This window comes from Strix uralensis, chromosome 7 (assembly GCF_047716275.1).
Source record: "Strix uralensis isolate ZFMK-TIS-50842 chromosome 7, bStrUra1, whole genome shotgun sequence".
In the NCBI taxonomy this organism is placed as follows: Eukaryota; Metazoa; Chordata; class Aves; order Strigiformes; family Strigidae; genus Strix; species Strix uralensis.
The window spans coordinates 8,100,341-8,118,280 of record NC_133978.1 but is presented as its reverse complement, the minus strand read 5'-3'; the positions used below and the strand labels follow the sequence as shown (position 1 = coordinate 8,118,280).

The following is a 17,940-nucleotide window of genomic DNA, read 5'->3' as shown; positions in this document are numbered from 1 at the left end:
GTGTTACGTAGGGTTTTGTAGTAGCAAGTAGAATGAGTAACAGGCAACCTAGAAAATGCTGTGAAGTTTCCAGTGCTTTCAACTCTTTTTGAGCATATGGAGAAAACAAATGGAAATTCTTAGGAGGATGCATTTATAGGTGAATTTTGCTTAAGGTAATGACAGAAAAGGAGCATCCTTATTTTGGACAAATGGCTTAGAAGTTTAAATGTTCTCTTGGCATCTAAATCTTGTTTTCTCTGAGAGAAACCTGGTGACCCTATGTGAATAAGTGATGAAGCTTACTGATGTATCTTGCCCATAAGTACATCAGTACTTGAGCACAGATTCCAGTACAGAATGTCCCTTACAGAAGGTAATTTTTTCTGATTTTTTTGCTGTTCTCTTTTTAGACTTCTTTCAAGGTTCAGGCAGGGCTGTTTTGTGTTGAGAGCACTTGAAGAGTATCTGGCAGCAGGTTCCCTGTTTTGGGGTAGGTCAGTAAAGTAGTATTCCGTAAACTTGAGTGGATAGGCTACACGTAATGAAGCCTGAAGCTCTGCATTGGAAGAAAGGCTTAATTGTCTCCTATCAGACTACTTGCAGTTATTATACTTAGGACTTATTAAATAAATGTTTCTGACATAGGAAAGTCCTGCTTTCTAGTGGGATTGGTAGGGAGGTCACTTTTCCCCTTAAAACTTTAAGGTGATTTTTGGCTGCTTGAGTAATTGCATTACTTTCGGTTATGATGTGCTTTGGAAGAATCTGGCAGTTGCTTTGGAGAATTCCAGCTTCCTAAGCTGGAAAGTTAATAGCCTTCTTGCTCTGCTCAAGAATGTGCTTTATTCAGAGCTGTCAGTGCTTCTGGGTGTGTTTTTTAACTGTTAAGACATTTTTTCTATGGCTTTTGGGGATACTCTCTATATAAGACTGGTATGAAGATTTTAACAGACCTGTTTCTGATTGCATTCCTGCCTTTTGGTAACTGTAAATCTGCTAAAGGTGTTGCTGAGTTTAAGGCTTCCTACTGTTAGCAGACATGTTCTTTTAATAGTATTTATGTGATTTCCCCTGCTCCTTGCCCAAGGCGGGGGGTGGAGAAGAAAGTAGGATACAATTTGGTGTGAGCTTCAGGAGCTTATCCTCATGGTCCCCTGTGCCTGTAAGAGACTAGCGTTCTGGTCCAATTGTAGTCTTTGTAATTACTTGAAAACACAGTCTTTTAATGTAGGTTGTTATGATTGGTGTTGTATATCTGAATGTTGTCCGGTAGCAGAATGGAACTAAATTATGTCAGGTGTTGGAGAGAAGCACTTTGTTTAGTGTAGTGCCTTTCAAAAACATTCAGGTCAAAAATGCCAGGGTGAGCTTTTGTTTGTCTGAACATGTAAAAACCTAGGAGATAGCTGGCTTAGTCTAGAACTTACTACCCATTTGTAACCCTCAGGGGGTGTTGGCAGGCATGACTGAGGGTCTTGCATTTTCCATTTAATTGCAGTGTATTGGGTTTGCATTGCAAGGTTTTGATAGCAGGGGGGCTACAGGGGTGGCTTCTGTGAGAAGCTGCTAGAAGCTTCCCCCATGTCCAATGGGACCAATGTCAGCCGGCTTCAAGACGGACCTGCTGCTGGCCCAGGCCAAGCCCATCAGCGACGGTGGGAGTGCCTCTGGGATAACATATTTAAGAAGGGGGGAAAAAAGCCTGCGCAACTGCAGCCGAAGAGAGGCGTAAGAATATGTGAGAGAAACAACTCTGGAGACACTAAGATCAGTGAAGAAGGAGGGGCAGGAGGTGCTCCAGGCGCTGGAGCAGATTCCCCTGCAGCCCGTGGAGGTAACGGTGGAGCAGATCTCCACCTGCAGCCTGTGGAGGACCCCACACTGGAGCAGGGGGATGCCTGAAGGAGGCTGTGACCCCGTGGGAAGCCCACGCTGGAGCAGGCTCCTGGCAGGACCTGTGGCCCCGTGGAGAGAGGAGCCCACTCTGGAGCAGGTTTGCCGGCAGGAAGGGCTTGTGACCCTGTGGGGGACCCATGCTGGAGCAGTTCGTGAAGAACTGCCAGCCTGTGGGAAGGACTCACATAGGAGAAGTTCATGGAGGACTGTTTCCCATAGGAGAGACCCCATTCTGGAGCAGGGGGAAGAGTGTGAGGAGATGAGTGCACCTGAGGAGAAAGGAGTGGCGGAGACAGTGGGTGATGAACTGACCGCAACCTCCATTCCCTGTTGTTCCCTACACCACTGATGGGGAGGATGTAGAGAAATTGGGAGTAAAGCTGCACCCAGGAAGAAGGCAGGGGTGGGGGGAAGGTGTTTTTAAGATTTGGTTTTATTTCTCATTATCCTACTCTGATTGGTAATAAATTAAATTACTTTTTTTCCCCAGACTGAGTCTGTTTCGCCTGTGACACTAATTGCTGAATGATATTCCTGTCCTTGTCTCTACCCATGAGCCTTTTGTTATATTTTTCTCTCCCCTGTCCATCTTAGGAGGGGAGTAATAGAGCAGCTTTGGTGGGCACCTGGCATCTAGTTGGGGTCACCCCACCACATGCAGGGTGTTTTTTTCCTGAATAGGATTCTTACAGATACTCCTTATGCCTTATTTTGAGCATGAGGGTACCACACAGAGATGCATAGCAGTTATAACTTAGTGTATAACTGATTAGCCTTATTGCTTTGTGGCCAAAAAAAGAGGAAAAAAAAAAAATCCGAACAGCTTCTCTTTTATGGGAGTGGCTTACAAGTATATGAGTAGCACACAGTTTAAGCCAAAATGTTTATGCGTTTCCAGTGTGTGCTGATTGAAACCTCAGTGGACATGTTGAGGAGTGTGGCCATATCTGCCTTTTTAAAGCCAAGGACAGCCAGCCAAAGACTTGAGCACTGTTCTTTAGACTAGATTTCATTCTGCTGTTTTTCATTGTGTTGCACTGTCCCACATGACATCCTTGTTGCTAAGCTGGAGAGACATGGATTTGATGGATGGACCACTCGGTGGATAAGGAATTGGCTGGGTGGTCACACTCAAAGAGTTGTGGTCAACAGCTCGATGTCCCAGTGGAGAGCAGTGACGAGTGCTGTTCCTCAGGGGTCGGTTTTGGGACCAGCGCTGTTTAACATCTTTGTTGGTGACATGAACGGTGGGATTGAGTGGGATTGACACCAAGCTGTGTGGTGGGGTCAACACATTGAAGGGAAGGATGTGCCATCCAGAGGGACCTGGGCAGGCTGGAGAGGTGGTACCATGCAAACCTCATGAAGTTCAATAAGGCCAAGTGCAAGGTCCTGCCCATGGGTTGGGGCAATCCCAAGCACAAATACAGGCTGGGCGAGGAGTGGATTGAGAGCAGCCCTGCAGAGAAGGACTTGGGGGTAGTAGTAGATGGAAAACTGTCTGTGAGCCAACAATGTGCACTCGCAGCCCAGAAAGCCAACCGTGTCCTGGGCTGCATCAAGAAAAGTGTGGCCAGCAGGGCGAGGGAAGGGATTCTCTCTCTCTACTCCGCTCTCATGAGACCCCACCTGCAGTGCTGTGTCCAGCTCTGGGGCCCCCAGCATAAGAAGGACATGGACCTTCTTGAGCAGGTCCAGAGGAGGCCACGAAGATGCTCGGGGGGCTGGAGCACCTCCCCTGTGAGGACAGGCTGAGAGAGTTGGGGGTGTTCAGTCTGGAGAAGAGAAGGCTCCGGGGAGACCTTAGAGCTGCCTCCCAGTACTTAAAGGGGCTACAGGAAAGCTGGGGAGGGACTCTTGATCAGGGGTTATAGGGATACGATGACAGGAATGGGTTTAAATGGAAGGAGGGTAGATTTAAATTAGGTATAAGGAAGAAATTCCTTACTGTGAGGGTGGTGAGGCACTGGCACAGGTTGCCCAGAGAGGCTGTGGCTGCCCCCTCCCTGGCAGTGTTCAAGGCCAGGTTGGACGGGCCTTTGAGCAACCCGGTCTAGTGGAAGGTGTGCCTGCCCATGGCAGGGGGGTTGGGACTGGATGATCTTTGAGGTCCCTTACAACCCAAACCAGTCTATGATTCTGTGGTTTAGTTTGCATTAGTGAACTTCCCTTCAAAAGAAATCTTGCTTAAACTGAACTCACTAACCATAACATGGAACAGTAATTAGAGTTTATATAGAAGCAAAGTAATACTAACAACATCAGACCTAGTTTCTGCATAGATACTGCAGTACAGTTAAGGCTTTCATACCACACATGGAGCTGGGAGTAATCTATGTTACACCTGGTATTTCTGTGGTGTCTGACCAGCTCTTAGAAAAGCTTGTGTGTGCATATGCCAGGAATGGAAGATGCTTCTTTCGTAACTTGCAGGTAAAGACTAGTACTGGGAAGGGGAACTGGGCATGGTCAGCAAAGGAAGGAAGTATATCAGGTATTTATATTTGCTTCCATGGTTTTGTGGAGATGGGGAGAATTCTTTTATTCCCCAACCTGCTAAATGCTGGCAAGTGATCCTTCAGGGTGTAGGTGCATATTACCACTGTAGATGCACACATTAGCAAATGTCTGGCTCTGTACCAGCCAGTGCCAAGATTACCAGTCTGTCCGTGGGTGGACAAGTCGGTGTCATCTCTGATAACAGACTTGTTAAGGAAAGGAAGCTTAGCGAATGGCATTGTCTCCGAAGTATCTCATACTGAACGAGTCTCCTGAATGGCTTCTACTATTAGGGAACACTTGTGACCCCTTCTGTCTGCATTTCAGAGGAACAAAAGAATAAAGTGCCAAACGCTATTCCTTACTTCAGGCAATTCTTGGGCAATGTGAACAGACTGAAACAACAGTCTTAAATGCGCTGTTGGTTTAATGGCTTAGTGTTTTGGGAGTTGGGATGCAGGTAGTCTTTTTGAGTAATTTGGTGGCTTTCATTTGTGTGGGGTTTTTTTGTTGTTTTTTTTTTTTTTTTTTAAAACATCAGCTTTAGGGTTGTTTACTATCCAGGTTAAATGTGCTCAGTGCAAGAGCAATGTGTATACAGGTGACTAATTTTTCAATTATCAAATGCAAACTCAGTTGCTTTGCTTCAAAAATGAGTTTTTCAAATAGTTGTGCACTCTAAAGCTATTTAAACTGTAAGACTAGATTATATGATAATACAGGCTGTAGGTTATGTTTGTTTTAATACAGCTATATGGCTACACAAATGCATTGTTTTATTGAGATTTCAGGGCTTTCTGATAGTTTTTTTTGCTTTGTCTTTTGATTTTAATCTCCTAGTATATTTGAGAAACATTTCTCTTAAAATGAGCAAGATGTCTGTAGAGGAAGTGGCTGTACCAAAAAAGGAATTGCTACATTAGTTGCTGAGTACAGCTGGAAAACTGAAATAGCTAGGCATACAACTGGCAGTAAAATTACATTGGTAAGCAGGATTATCCATATATCTACTAGTGAAATCAAGTAAATGACATGACACTCGGCTGAAATCTGTTTCCATCTGTGGAAACTGGCTTTGTTTTTGTCTGCTACCTTAGTGCAGTGTGCTGATATCCAGCATGAAATACAAACTGCACTTCTAAAAATAACACTTAAGCTTTTAAATTTGAAAAACCTTGGAATAATTGGGCACATCCTTGAAGTGTGTTGTACAGTTACTGTAGAAATACCAGAGGAGGGATGTGCTTATATTGCATAACAGGAGGTGTTGCTAACAACTTTGAGATTTTTGGAGGTATTGATGCAAACAGGAAAACTACTAGAAAATGCTCAGCTGTTGTAGCTATCTATGTCAATGATACTGATTGTGCCCAGGCTCCCTACTGCTCCTGTTCTATGTGTTTCTGCTTCAGTCAGCTGCAGTGATTTCTCTTTTGCCTGTATACTAATCTATGATGTATAGATTGAGGGTAAAAGTGAATTTGCTGAGCTTCAACTACACTCCCTGGTGTCGAGTTGGCTTGTCTACTGTTAACTTGCCTGGTAGCTTTAACTAAGATAAGATGACTTTGCCTATGTGAAGGAGCTAGTGATGCCAGAGTTGGCAGCAGTGTCATGCCACGCTGAAAATGCCAGCTCTGGCTGTAAGGAGATAAAAATTTCATGGTACAGGTTCCTGTTATTAATGGCTAAATGTGCTGATGTTTTTCATTTTAGTCCTATCTACCCACTTTTAGTGAACAAGTGGCAGTTTTTCGAGCACTTCCATGTTACGGCAGTATTGAACACTAGTAAGTAATAATATATTGTGATGTTAAGTTTCTTGTTCTTTGATTTTAACATTGATTTCAGAAGAATTCTTTAAAAGAAAAAAAGTGAGTACTAAACCAGGGATTTTTCTGACTTCTGATTTGACCAGTATTGAGTAACATAAAGATTCCCTAGTTGATGAAAACTAGCTATTTTTATTGTGTTTGTCTTGTTCTCATTTAACTTGATGTTGTCTTTACCTTAGCTTTATGATCATCTTACTGCTTGAAGATCAGTTGTTTCCAAAGCTGTGTTCTCAAAATTCCATTCTGTCCCAATTCTTGTTTCTGCCAGGTTTTAGAGGATGACACATTCAGAGGGTAAATTGCTGTTTAAATTTTAAAATACGTATTTTCTTTTTTTTAAAAATAGAAATGGTGCTACTTGACAGTGAAGAGAGTGGAGAAGTATAGACCACAAATCTTTTAAGTGAAAGATTCAAACTGTTTTTCTTTCATGTGCTTCATAGCAAGAAACTTACATGTGCAGGCTACTAGTAGCTATTTAAATAACTTTGGACTGTTTTTTGAGAATTTGGGAGCAGTGCATAGATGGCCAGTAACTGCTGTCGTATAATTATGCAGCCATCTGACAGTTGGTGACGGCTATGATGTTCAGGATCATCTTTTGTATCTTTTTTTTTTTAACAAATAGGTTTCTGCCCTTATAAAGTCTGTGCTATGTTATTAAGATTAACGAAGTTTTCCTGATCTCTGATACTTAATGGTTATAATTTCAACCAGAAGAATAAGGAAAAGTGAGAGCCCTTAAAGCTGATGTGTTAATGAACAGGGTATTCCACAGGGACAAAAATGAGAGGAAGAGCTGTTGTCTACAGAATTTCATAAAAATGAAGGGTGTTTGGTCTCTTGTTCCTTCTGTTGCCAGATCTCCTGTTACTTGGGTGAAGTGAGGTTTTTAATTTGTAAGGCTTTTCTCCTCATCGGGAATAAAACCATTCAGGGTTTTTTGATGGTTGTTTTTCTTGGCCTTAGGATAAAAGGTCTTTGGATTGTAGTAGAGCTGTATTTGGATAGGCTTCTACAGATCAGTATGCTGAACTGGCATTCAAGCAGTCTAGACTCTTTCAAAAGGCATTTCAACATCTGAAACGTGTAGGTAAGCTCTGCTGCAGTGGAGTAGCAGCTTGCCTATATATTAATATATATAGAGCTTCAGGATCCATCTTCTGTTAACTCCAGTTTAGCATGAATTATGAAATTCTGAGCATCCAGATCCAGGTTTTAAACTGCTGCAATGGTACACCAGTTAAGCCTTTTCATATCAATATTATTTTAAATGACCTGCAGTGCACAGTCCCTTCCCACTGCAGAGGAATGTGATCTCCTGGGGACCTGCCTGAAGTGCCCTTTAGCTCCTCTGCTGCTATTGGCCATTAACAACTCTGTTGTATGGGTAAAGGCCCAATGTATGCAAAGATTGCAAATGTGCCCCAGAAGATCTGTTCAGATATAGTATTGTTTTGTGGAAGGGAATGCATCCTAGAAAAGGGGATGTAGATGTGAGATTTATACATTTGACTGGGTCCAGCTTTGGGCTTTTCAGTGCAAGAAAGGTGTTAATTTATTTGACAAAGTTCAGTAGAGACCACCAAGAGGGTCACAGCACATGAGGAGAGCCTGAATGAACTGGGCATGTTCAGCCAGAAAAGAGAAGGCTTTGGGGGGACTTACTAGCAATCTTAAATAACTTTGGAGGTTATGAGAGCCAGGCCCATTTTCTTGCTGTGCTACTTGGTCAAGAGAGACAGTGGTCATAAACTTCTAGTTCTGGCCAGATATAGCTAAAACTTTGCACTAGGAGGCTCACTAAGCATTGGAACAGGTTGCCCAGAGAGGATGTGAAATCTCTTGTTGGAGGTCTCTAAGACCTGACTGGCTGAAGCCTTAAGTAGCCTGGTCCAAATCTGATGTCGACCGTGGTTTGAGCAGGAGATTGGACTAGATGACTTGACAAGGCCCTTTCAAACATGAAGGGTTCTGCAATTATGATTCCATAATTTTATCCTCCCCCCTCACTTGTGGCATTTTTACCTTAACATTAGTACCTCTGCCAGTATCCCCCTGCAACAGGCTTTCTTCCATGGGTAACCATGTGTTTGTCTTGCACTAAAGATGGAGAAACCCTCTCCCTATGGTATCTGTGATGTTGAAGAAAGTATCTCACCTTTGCTGTTAACAATTCCACATTTTTTTTTCACTCATGTACTATGTGTTAACTGTTAGAGATGACTGTAGTACTCTAAATTGGCTTCCTACCAAGCAGAAGACTTCTGCCTACATATTGGAGTGGTTCTTGGAAGATGGTGTTTATCAGACTGATTGAATTCAAACTTTCCTAGTATACAAGACATCAATTAAGTTCTGTGTTAGTCTTTGCAAATAACATCTTGTAGAAGATGAAGGCTCTTGCAGTAGTTGCTTAGAAAAAGTAAATTGGGCTACAAGTTCTTAAAAGTCTTTCCTGGGTCTAACAGTACAGTAAAGCTGGGTAGTGTCATGCAGTCTTCTGTAGTAGCTCTGTAGGTAGAACCACTTATTTAAAGCTACCTGACACAAGTATAGTTGATTATTTACTTTCGTAAGGTAAAAATTTGAGATGAAATCTTACAATGCCAGATTTGTCTCAGATGGACTATTAAGAAAAACCTCACGTGATGCTTCTGCCTTTGCCTAACTGTAAGAAGTTAAATTACTTAAGAGTTCTGAACTTTCTTAGATCTCTGGATATCCCTACAAGTGTAAATTTCTCCCACATAACCATCCTGAGCAAGTTTTAAGTGATGCTGCAGAGATGTAGCCAGACTTTTCTGTAATTGCTGCTTTAGGCCAGCTGCAACTAAGGGAAGGCAATTGCTTGACTTACAAAGTATAGCAAGCTGGTAAGTATGGAGCTATTGCATTTGTTAAGGAGATGGCAACTACTGCTGTCCAATTTCTCATAAAGAACTGTTCCACTGCTCTGTGGCCAACACTCTTAGTAGAAAATGCTGTATTGTAACAAAGTTGTGTTAGAGCAGATCTTTTTTCTGATCCTGCTCTCAGCGTGGGTTGTTTGGCACCCTCTCACCCTGCTCTGCACCTTACTTTTGATGAATTTTAGCAGAAGTTGTCTGTCTGAGCAAAACTGGATTAATTCCCACTTGCTTCCGTTTCCGTGTGTTGTTCTTGCAGAGTTCTAGCAAAAGGAGATGAAATTATGTAACTCATTGTGTTGTCATAAAACTGCTTTTGAAGAATTTTCTGGTGATCTGATAAAAGTAGATGATTCTGGTTACCCACCTATAGTTGTTAGAGGCTCTTTAAGTGTGATAGCACTGCCAGTGTGAAAACACTCTTTTGGTATGGACAGACTGCAGGACTGGTTTTACTTGTAGCTGAACCAGTAGAGCTACTAGTTTTACATTATATTAGAGGCAGTCTTGTGAAACTGTTTGTTGTCTTCAGGGCATACAGCCTTTTCTGTTTGTGTTGCTCAACTTTTGCGTATTGATAAACTTCCTCCAAGCAACCTATAACGTGATTTTTTTTTTTTTTTTTTTTTTCAGGCTAGAGAAAGAGATTTTTTTATTAAGTTGGCTGCATTGCTCTAACAATGTATTGTCACTCTGGTCATATACAGTATAACAGATTCTGAAAGCTCTTTTTATTTTCCAATAGGCTGGTGTTTGGGATGCTGTATCCTGCATATTACTCATACAAAGCTGTGAAGACAAAAAATGTGAAGGAATATGTAAGTCGCATTCCTTTTAATTGCTTAATTAAATGTCTCTGCTGACATACAACTGTGAAATTCTCATTGTGCAGTGCAATAAATCATGTGAAAGTTTCATTTGATATAGTATTAGATACAACACCTGTGTGAACCTAGTGGTAATCTTGTGATTTTGTTTGGAGGGCTAAAGTTAAGGTTTTTCAGACTTTCATAGACTTTGCTGAAACGTGTCCAACACACTGTGCTGTATACGGATATTTTTAGGAGGATTTTTAAACATAAACATTCAAGTGTTGGTTGCACTTTTGGGCAAGGGGTAGAAAAAAGGTGTCCTAATTCTGACAACACTTGTAGTATAAGCAATGACAAATTGATTCTCAGTGACCACTTGAACAGTAACAATAGTTTAATTGTCATTGTATGGAGCTCAACAGGGGATTTGAAATCTACCTGGGAAAGGGTAGCTCTGGTTAATCTGTTGGTCCTCCAAGAGGAGAAAAAATTGTAACCAGGGAAGGAAAAGATTTGGTTAAGGTGATGTGGAGGAAAGGAGCAGAACAGACAGAAGAGTACTGCAGTTTAGAATTAATCTGTTAAATTATTTACTTATCAGTGTGAGCAGTGATGTTTACCACAAGAATCTTACCCAGCTGCAGTCACAAGGAGCTTTGCTTGCTGAGTTACTTCCCTGTTTTAAGAGGCAGCCTGACTTGATTTCGGCAACTCACCTATATTCTCTCCTGAACCCTGTTCTTAACTCGGCTGCCTGACTCAGGATGGAGTCAGTGCCATCAGTTACTTGAATTCGGCAGCCATAGCTGTGACCTAATGCTGGATGTGTGATGTCTTTGCTTTGTACTTGGTTGTAGTTGTAGTATGCAGTAGCTGTTGTTCCTCCACTCCCCTGTTATGTCTTACATGTAGTCTGATCACTCCATCAGAGCTCCAAAGTGGACATCATAGTCATACTATTTCTGGTTTCTGTGTAAAAGCCGATTAGAGCTTATTTGTGCCCATAGAGCTAGTGCCTGCCAGAGCTAAGCTTTTGGGAGAAAAAAATCATCAAAAGTAAGAGAAGGATTTCCTCTGTCTCATGCTTACTTCACCCTATCAGGAAGGTATATAATGCAAAGAATTTATAATCTACTTTTCCTCTCTGCTCCCTCAAAAGGAATCCGCAGGCTAAGTAGAGGATAGCAGTTTAAAACTCTAATACAAGAAATCACTTTAATTTAAGAGGTTACCATTGCCTCTTGCAATATATTTTCTAGAAAAAGAAAAGCAATGGTTGTACAGTGCTGAGATTTTTGACTCTTACCTCAATTGTCCTGTTATCTATGACTTAGCTGTCTTTCTGGGGCATCCTTTTTTAGAGATGCCTGTCATTTACACAAGACCTTTAGTAGGGCCTGGGTCCATATTTTTCCAACTGTGTATTTTCATTTAGTGTGAAAACACTGCTTTTCAGTCACCTGGGGTCTTTGAGCAGTCCCTGAATTTGCATTGCATACAAAATGTTATGGGGCTGAGATGAATGAGACCCATCTCAGTGACTTTTTCATGAGCAGAGAATGACATTGATTCATCAGTGAATTACCACTCCATTGCTGGTTGGGTTGAGTGTCTAGGTAGATCTTAGGGACTATCCATGGTTTTCATCTTCCCAGCTGGGACATTTTGTTTGACAGAGAGGGTGTAGGTTTAACTGCAGCCTTCCAAATGGCACAGCTCTGCTGCCAGTCATGTTATGGCCCGAGCACAACTTCCTTTCCAGGTTTATGTGTGGCTCAGGAGCCATCTGTTTTTGTCGCTGGATTGCAAGAGCTTTGTAACAGTGAAATTTTTTACTTAGCCACTGCTTCCACCAGTAAAAAGCAAATAAAAAAGACCAGACACCTTGAGTTGCTGTGTAGGTCATGATGCAGCAAATTGTTCAAAGATTATTTCTGGGGAAAAAAAAAAAAGTCATGTTGCTGGTTTTGGTAATTTAAAAGTCCTTACGGTCTTTAGTTCTAGAAATTAGCATCTGTGCCTTTGAAGAGATTTATTTGTTCTTGTAATTACCCTGGTTTAATGGAGTTGACCAGGTTCTTTGAGGAGTTTTTTCACTGTGTTACACCAAAGTCTTTGTAATAAGCATCTGAAACATAGTTTAGAAGTCAGAATGACCAGTCTTCTCAAATCCTGGCTACAGAATCTTGACCTGAAAGGATGTACTTCAGCCAGAGCCACCAAAGATAAGCTTAACACTTGGATGGTAGAAAAAAAGCTTAACAAACCATATCTGTAATCACCCTTTTAACATAAAAAGCAATACCCAGTCAAAGCTTCTGTAACTTCATCTTTAAGAGTTAAGTTGTTTATAGTCTTCTGGGCAGTGTCAAATATGACCTTCTGCTTTTCCTGAGGTTTTTTCTGGTATGAAAACCACTGTAAATCACACAGGCTCATTTGTCAAGGATGCTTTTGGTACCTAATGCATTAGTTGTACAAAATATGATTTGACTTGTGTTTTTGAGAATTTTTGCCCAGACCTCAGCAGGACTCCTGGCAGATCTCATATGACCTTCTGCAGGGCATTTCTTACTGTTCCGAGCAGCCCAAGAGAAACTCCACTTCTATTGTTGTTCCTAATTGGATAAATAGATGTTGATTAGAGAATGAACAGCCTGGATAAAATATATTGGGGGAAAAAAAAATATTTAGGCTTACATGGCATCTTAAAAATTACATTGCATCATGCTTAGGTTGATGGGGCAAGGGTGGATGTTAATTTTATTTTTATTCAGGTGTTGACTCTGGTTCATGGAAGGGTCACCAGTCTAAATGTCACATGGCCTGTCAGAGGTGACTTCAGCTGTTGTGTACCGTCTTAGTTTATTCAAGCCTGAAATACCTAAATCCTCTGAGAGATTGAAGCGAAGAATGTCATCACATGACTGAGTTTCTTTTCAAATTGAAATATAGAAAAGCATTTAAGATAAAGGGGTCTCAAGTTGTGACAAAGGAAGTGGTTTTAAAGTGTAATGCACAGCTACAAAATAGGCAGCGGTGTAGCATTAGGTTTTGAGTACTTATTTAAGTCCACTTCAAAAAAAGATTGCTTTAAAGGTGAAGATTAAATCTGAGCCACATCCTCTGTAGGAAAGTCTATATAGCCCTTGTTTTGAAAGAGGGTCCCATGAATTTAGGACTCAAGCTAGTGTCTATCAAATGTGGTGTTTAATGCTTTGAGGGTATACCAGAAGAGTTAGTAAGTAGTCTGTATGTCGCAAGTGAAAAGAGGTTATTGCATCTGGTTGCAGGTGATGCTTTTCTTATCTTTTCTTTCTTTTCTTGAATGCTTTTGTTTTTTTCTAGCATAGATAGTGTTGGAATTTAAAGAACATGTGGGCGTTCAGTTAGTATGAATAACCAGTGGTGGTTTGCACTGACCTATTTTGGAAATACATTGCATTTGGCCGCTGATATCTTAGAGAAGACAAATGTCTGGAACTACTTCTATAATACATATTCTGAAAGATGTAATCAGTTTCGACAACCAAATTTGAACAAATGTTCAAGAAAAATGAGCGGTTTAATTAACTATTAGAACTAAACCTGTACTTCAAGAGCATTGTCTGATTTCAAAACAATTATGTATAGTGTAAATCTTAAAACCAAAAATGAGTATATAGATATAAACCCCTGAAGCATTAAGATGTTTACATGTGAGCTCTTTTATTAACAAGACTTCTGTGGTTCTTGGCGTATGAATAGAATTAAATTTCCATGAGAAATACTGTTTTCCTGCCTTGCCCCAGTATTAATACCATAATGCGAAGCACACATGTAGAACTTGAGCGCAATGTATAGCTGAATAACGTATATTCTGAAATGAAAGCAAGGGCTACCTGACTTATTAATTTTTGACTTCTGTGTGGTGGTATAAACATACGGATGTGTGTGGAAGAGAGTGAAATATTCTTTAGTGCTATAGTGGGAATTGCACTTTGTACTTTTGAGAATCTACTGACTCTTTGCAGTGTTTTTTCTTATCAGTAAAGCTCTTTAGAGGCAGAGCCAAGTCTGTGAAGCCAGCCTAGGTGAGGTTGTGACCCCGGTGACCCAGCCATTTCACTTAGCTTGTTGCAGCTGCCACCAGTTCTACTTAGGAACAGAAGACCATTAGGAGGACCCTCATATAATTTCCGTTGAAACCTGGTTGAGGCAGACAGATACTGTTGAATGTCTTGCTTTGGCAGCTCTGAACTGACTGTACAGTGTATAGTGTATTCTGTGTAAAGGTGAAATCAAAATTCTTACTGAAGATGGTGTTTTAATTTTCAGGTTCGCTGGATGATGTATTGGATTGTGTTTGCTCTTTATACAGTTACTGAAACAATAACCGACCTAACAGTCTCTTGGTAAGAGCCTGCTTTTTATGAACTCTAGATGAGACTATATTCGTTTCTGGTGCTCTTTGATTTGTAATGATTTAATTTTTATAAAGAAGTTGTGCTTGTTGGTAGCCCTTTATTTTCAGGAAAAGATCTCAGTGTATGTGAAAAATAACATCTGTTTTCAAGTGTGCACTGTCACTCGAAGTAGGGACTACAAAACTGCCACCTTTGCTGTAGAAACTGAATAGAACTCTTAAAAGGATGGACTATAATTTCTCTGTGCAGGAATGTATAATGCAAAGCTCTTAACTGTTTTCATTTCTTAAATGACAGTACAGTCAATTAAAATTAAATCCATAGGTCTATAACTCATTTAATTTTTGTCTAATATAACTTCTTGTACGTGAAGAATCCTGTATGCTAACATGTAATTGTGTTTTCTGAGATCTCTTCATGATGATTAATTACTGTGTGTTTTCTTATTGCAGTTGTTGATTTCATACAACTTTTAACTTGTCTGTAGGTTTCCACTGTACTATGAACTGAAGATAGCTTTTGTTATTTGGCTCCTTTCCCCATATACTAGAGGGGCAAGTTTAATCTACAGAAAATTTCTCCACCCCCTTCTTTCTTCTAAAGAAAGGGTAAGGAATAACTTCTCATATTTTTTAATGCCTAATATGGAAATACCATATGTTGAAATACTAACTGCTGCTGGATACATGATAAAAGCAGATCAGTGCGTTACTGGTTTGCCAGGCAGTGTGAACTTGGCCTAGCAGAGGCAAGTGCGTATGACTGTCCATGTATATGTTTCTCTTTAACTTGCATTAGCAGACAATGTACTACTTTCTTTTGACATGAGATAGCTTGGTGTTCACTGGTCTACTTAGTGCACTTTGAGGAGCTCAGTTGAGTGGAAGTGATGCAGTTTGACTTTCTACTGGAAGAACATGTGCAGTACTCTCTGTGAAGAAGCATAAATGCAGTTTTAGGAACAGCTCTTCATGTTACCATTTTTTTCCAACATAATCTAGTAATAAACCTTTTCAGGACAAATGATGTTGATGACTTTTCTGGTGTGCAAACTGACAGGATAAGAGAGAGACTTTCTACTAAGGTTTAAGGGAAGAATAGTCTGCAGAAATATACCCCAACTGAAAGCAGCTAAAGGATATTTAGCTTTAGCCAGAGTATGAAGGGGCCATGGATCTGCTTAGCTTTTTTTCGGTATCCTGTTTGTGTGGAAAGGGTGATTAGCAAAGGTGTGAAGACTGCCACCAAAAAACCTCACACTACAGAAAATAGCATTAGTAAAGGTCAGTGCTGAGCTTGGCCTTTATTAGGCAAAAGAGGCAGCTGACATAATTGCCACTGACATGAACAGTAAGGTCATCCTGACCTTTTGAAGGTTGAACTGTAAACCGTTTGCAACTTCATAAGCTAAAGGATTTTTCCCCTGTAGTCTGCTAGCTGTTGTGAACTACCTTGAAGCCTTTATCTCCAGCTCCAGGCATTTAACCACAGCTGGGGATAAATGTCATGTCTGTATTGTCCTTGGTACTTCACTATGTCAGAGCTCTGGCTTCAGAAGTTCTTTCTGAGCCGACCCTACCTTTCTAAGGAGCTCTCTGATTTCACCTTAAGCATGTTATTTCTTGAACTTTTGTCTGACAAGTTAAGCTTACTCTCTGTAAGGAACTTGCTATGTAGTGGTGATGTTTCTGAGCTGGACAAAAGTAATGTATTTTATCTTGTTTGACCAGACGTGGTTATTTTTTAAATGAGAGAATATAAGTGAATGAAACGTCAGTGTACAAAGGCAAGAGTAATTGTCCCATTAAATAATTTATTAAAGATTTCTTCTGTCTTCCTTTATTGATGGAAAAATAATACTGTAGGGAAACGTGACTCTCATGTACAGCCCTCTAAAATTTAAGTATGTTTTGCTTTTAGGAGATTGATGAGTACATCGTACAAGCCAAAGAAAGAGGCTATGAGACCATGGTGAATTTTGGAAGGCAAGGGTTGAATTTGGCAGCAACTGCTGCAGTGACAGCAGCTGTAAAGGTAACTTTCTGCTTGCATTAATTGCTTTTGCCCCTGATATAGAGCAGTGCGATTGTACTGAGGACTTGACATTCCTAAACAAAAGGATTGATTCTGTAAATGCATTGAAAACCTGGAACACAATTTAAGGGTTGCAGCCCTCTAGTCCTCCTCATACGATGTTTGTTTGTTTAACATGGCTTGTAGTTATTTCTTGGATGGTGGGGATCAGTTTACTGTGATTCAAAAGATACCATGCATTTTTCTATGCAGATTTTTGGTAAAGATGACCATTGTTTCTTTTCTGTTTCTGTTGTGCTTTCTTGTTGGTAAACAAACTATATAAAGGATTTCTGGCTTTTCTGCTGTTTTTCTCCAATCAACTTGAGGTAACTCCCCATATGAAGTAAGGCATGAAAGATTACTACCACAGATAAACGTTATCTTGACACAATTAACTTGTTTGCAACTTGTTGATTGAATTATTAAATTAATACACTAAGCGTAAGCTTGCATATTGCTGTTTAGCATACTCTTGCTTTGTCATATAATTTCCATTACATCATGAAGTAACCTGTGGTTGTTCCCAAATTACATTCCTACAAAACTCATGACCTTCAGTTGAATTTCAGAGGGTTCTAGGTCTAGGAAAACAAAATGCAAGCTTATAAGTAAGATTCTATGCAACTTGTGGCCCACCAAAAGGAGTATAACTTTAGACAATGTGTATCCTGCTTAATAGTCATTTAAACCAAAACACTAAAGAATGTATGGAAAGAAAGATGTATATGACCTAGTTAAATGATAGTTTTATGGCGATCAAGATTAATTTCTTCTTGGGAATAAATGAAACTGCTGGGTTCATAGTAACAGCATTGAAAATGTGAACACTTAGTAGATATCAGTAAGTAATGTAGAGATCCCTGGCTGTCAAAGTTAAGCAGGTATAGCTAGCATTTAACTTAAATTTCTGTGCTTGTACATGAACTTGCTTTATAAATCAAAGACATTTCTAAAAACTACATTTTCAAATGCCATCTTGAAAAGGTTTGGAAAAACAGTCATGCATATCTTGTTTGTTCATCTTCTCTCTTTTTAAAGATATATGTGGGTGGTAGTGTAAGAAGTATCACTTTTTGTTTTAAAATATGGACATAATAAGCCTAAAATACTGAGAATGTGATTCAGTTTGATCACTGGTTCTTTTTTTTGTTATTCAAAGTCTTAGTATTGCCTTGAGGCATGAAATAATTTAGAAGGAAATAGAGTACACTTCTAGAGAAATGAAAGTATCCAGAGTCAAAATCGGTTATTTAGAAAAAACAAATCCGACAAACAAAAACTCGAAGTACTCTACTGGGAAAAAGTTTAAGAACTGTGCTAAATGCTAAAATGCAAGTTCTTTTCCAAACAGCAAATTGTAACTTACTACAATGTGCACCTGTGATGATAAGCTCTGTGTGTTTTCCTTATGTCTGGCTGCCTGGCTAAGGTTGGATATTTCCTTGTTAATCCTTGTGGTGTTATAGAAATATTGTAAAATAAATAACAGAAATATCTCCTCCCACTTTCTTCTGAAATAATGAAT

General features: G+C 40.1%; 1 protein-coding gene across 4 annotated transcripts in view; it reads left to right on the top strand.

The window, feature by feature from the left end:
* Positions 1-17,940, top strand: part of REEP3 (receptor accessory protein 3) — a 60,739-nt gene that overhangs the window by 29,404 nt on the left and 13,395 nt on the right. For 3 of the 4 annotated variants that reach the window (XM_074874324.1, XM_074874326.1, XM_074874325.1), the window contains 4 exons: positions 9,867-9,939; positions 14,251-14,327; positions 14,827-14,947; positions 16,260-16,373. In XM_074874324.1, the coding sequence (XP_074730425.1) occupies positions 9,867-9,939; positions 14,251-14,327; positions 14,827-14,947; positions 16,260-16,373 (385 nt within the window). Of the gene's footprint in view, positions 1-6,149; positions 6,168-9,866; positions 9,940-14,250; positions 14,328-14,826; positions 14,948-16,259; positions 16,374-17,940 lie in introns of those variants that run through there. The other variant, XM_074874327.1, reaches the window with a different exon arrangement.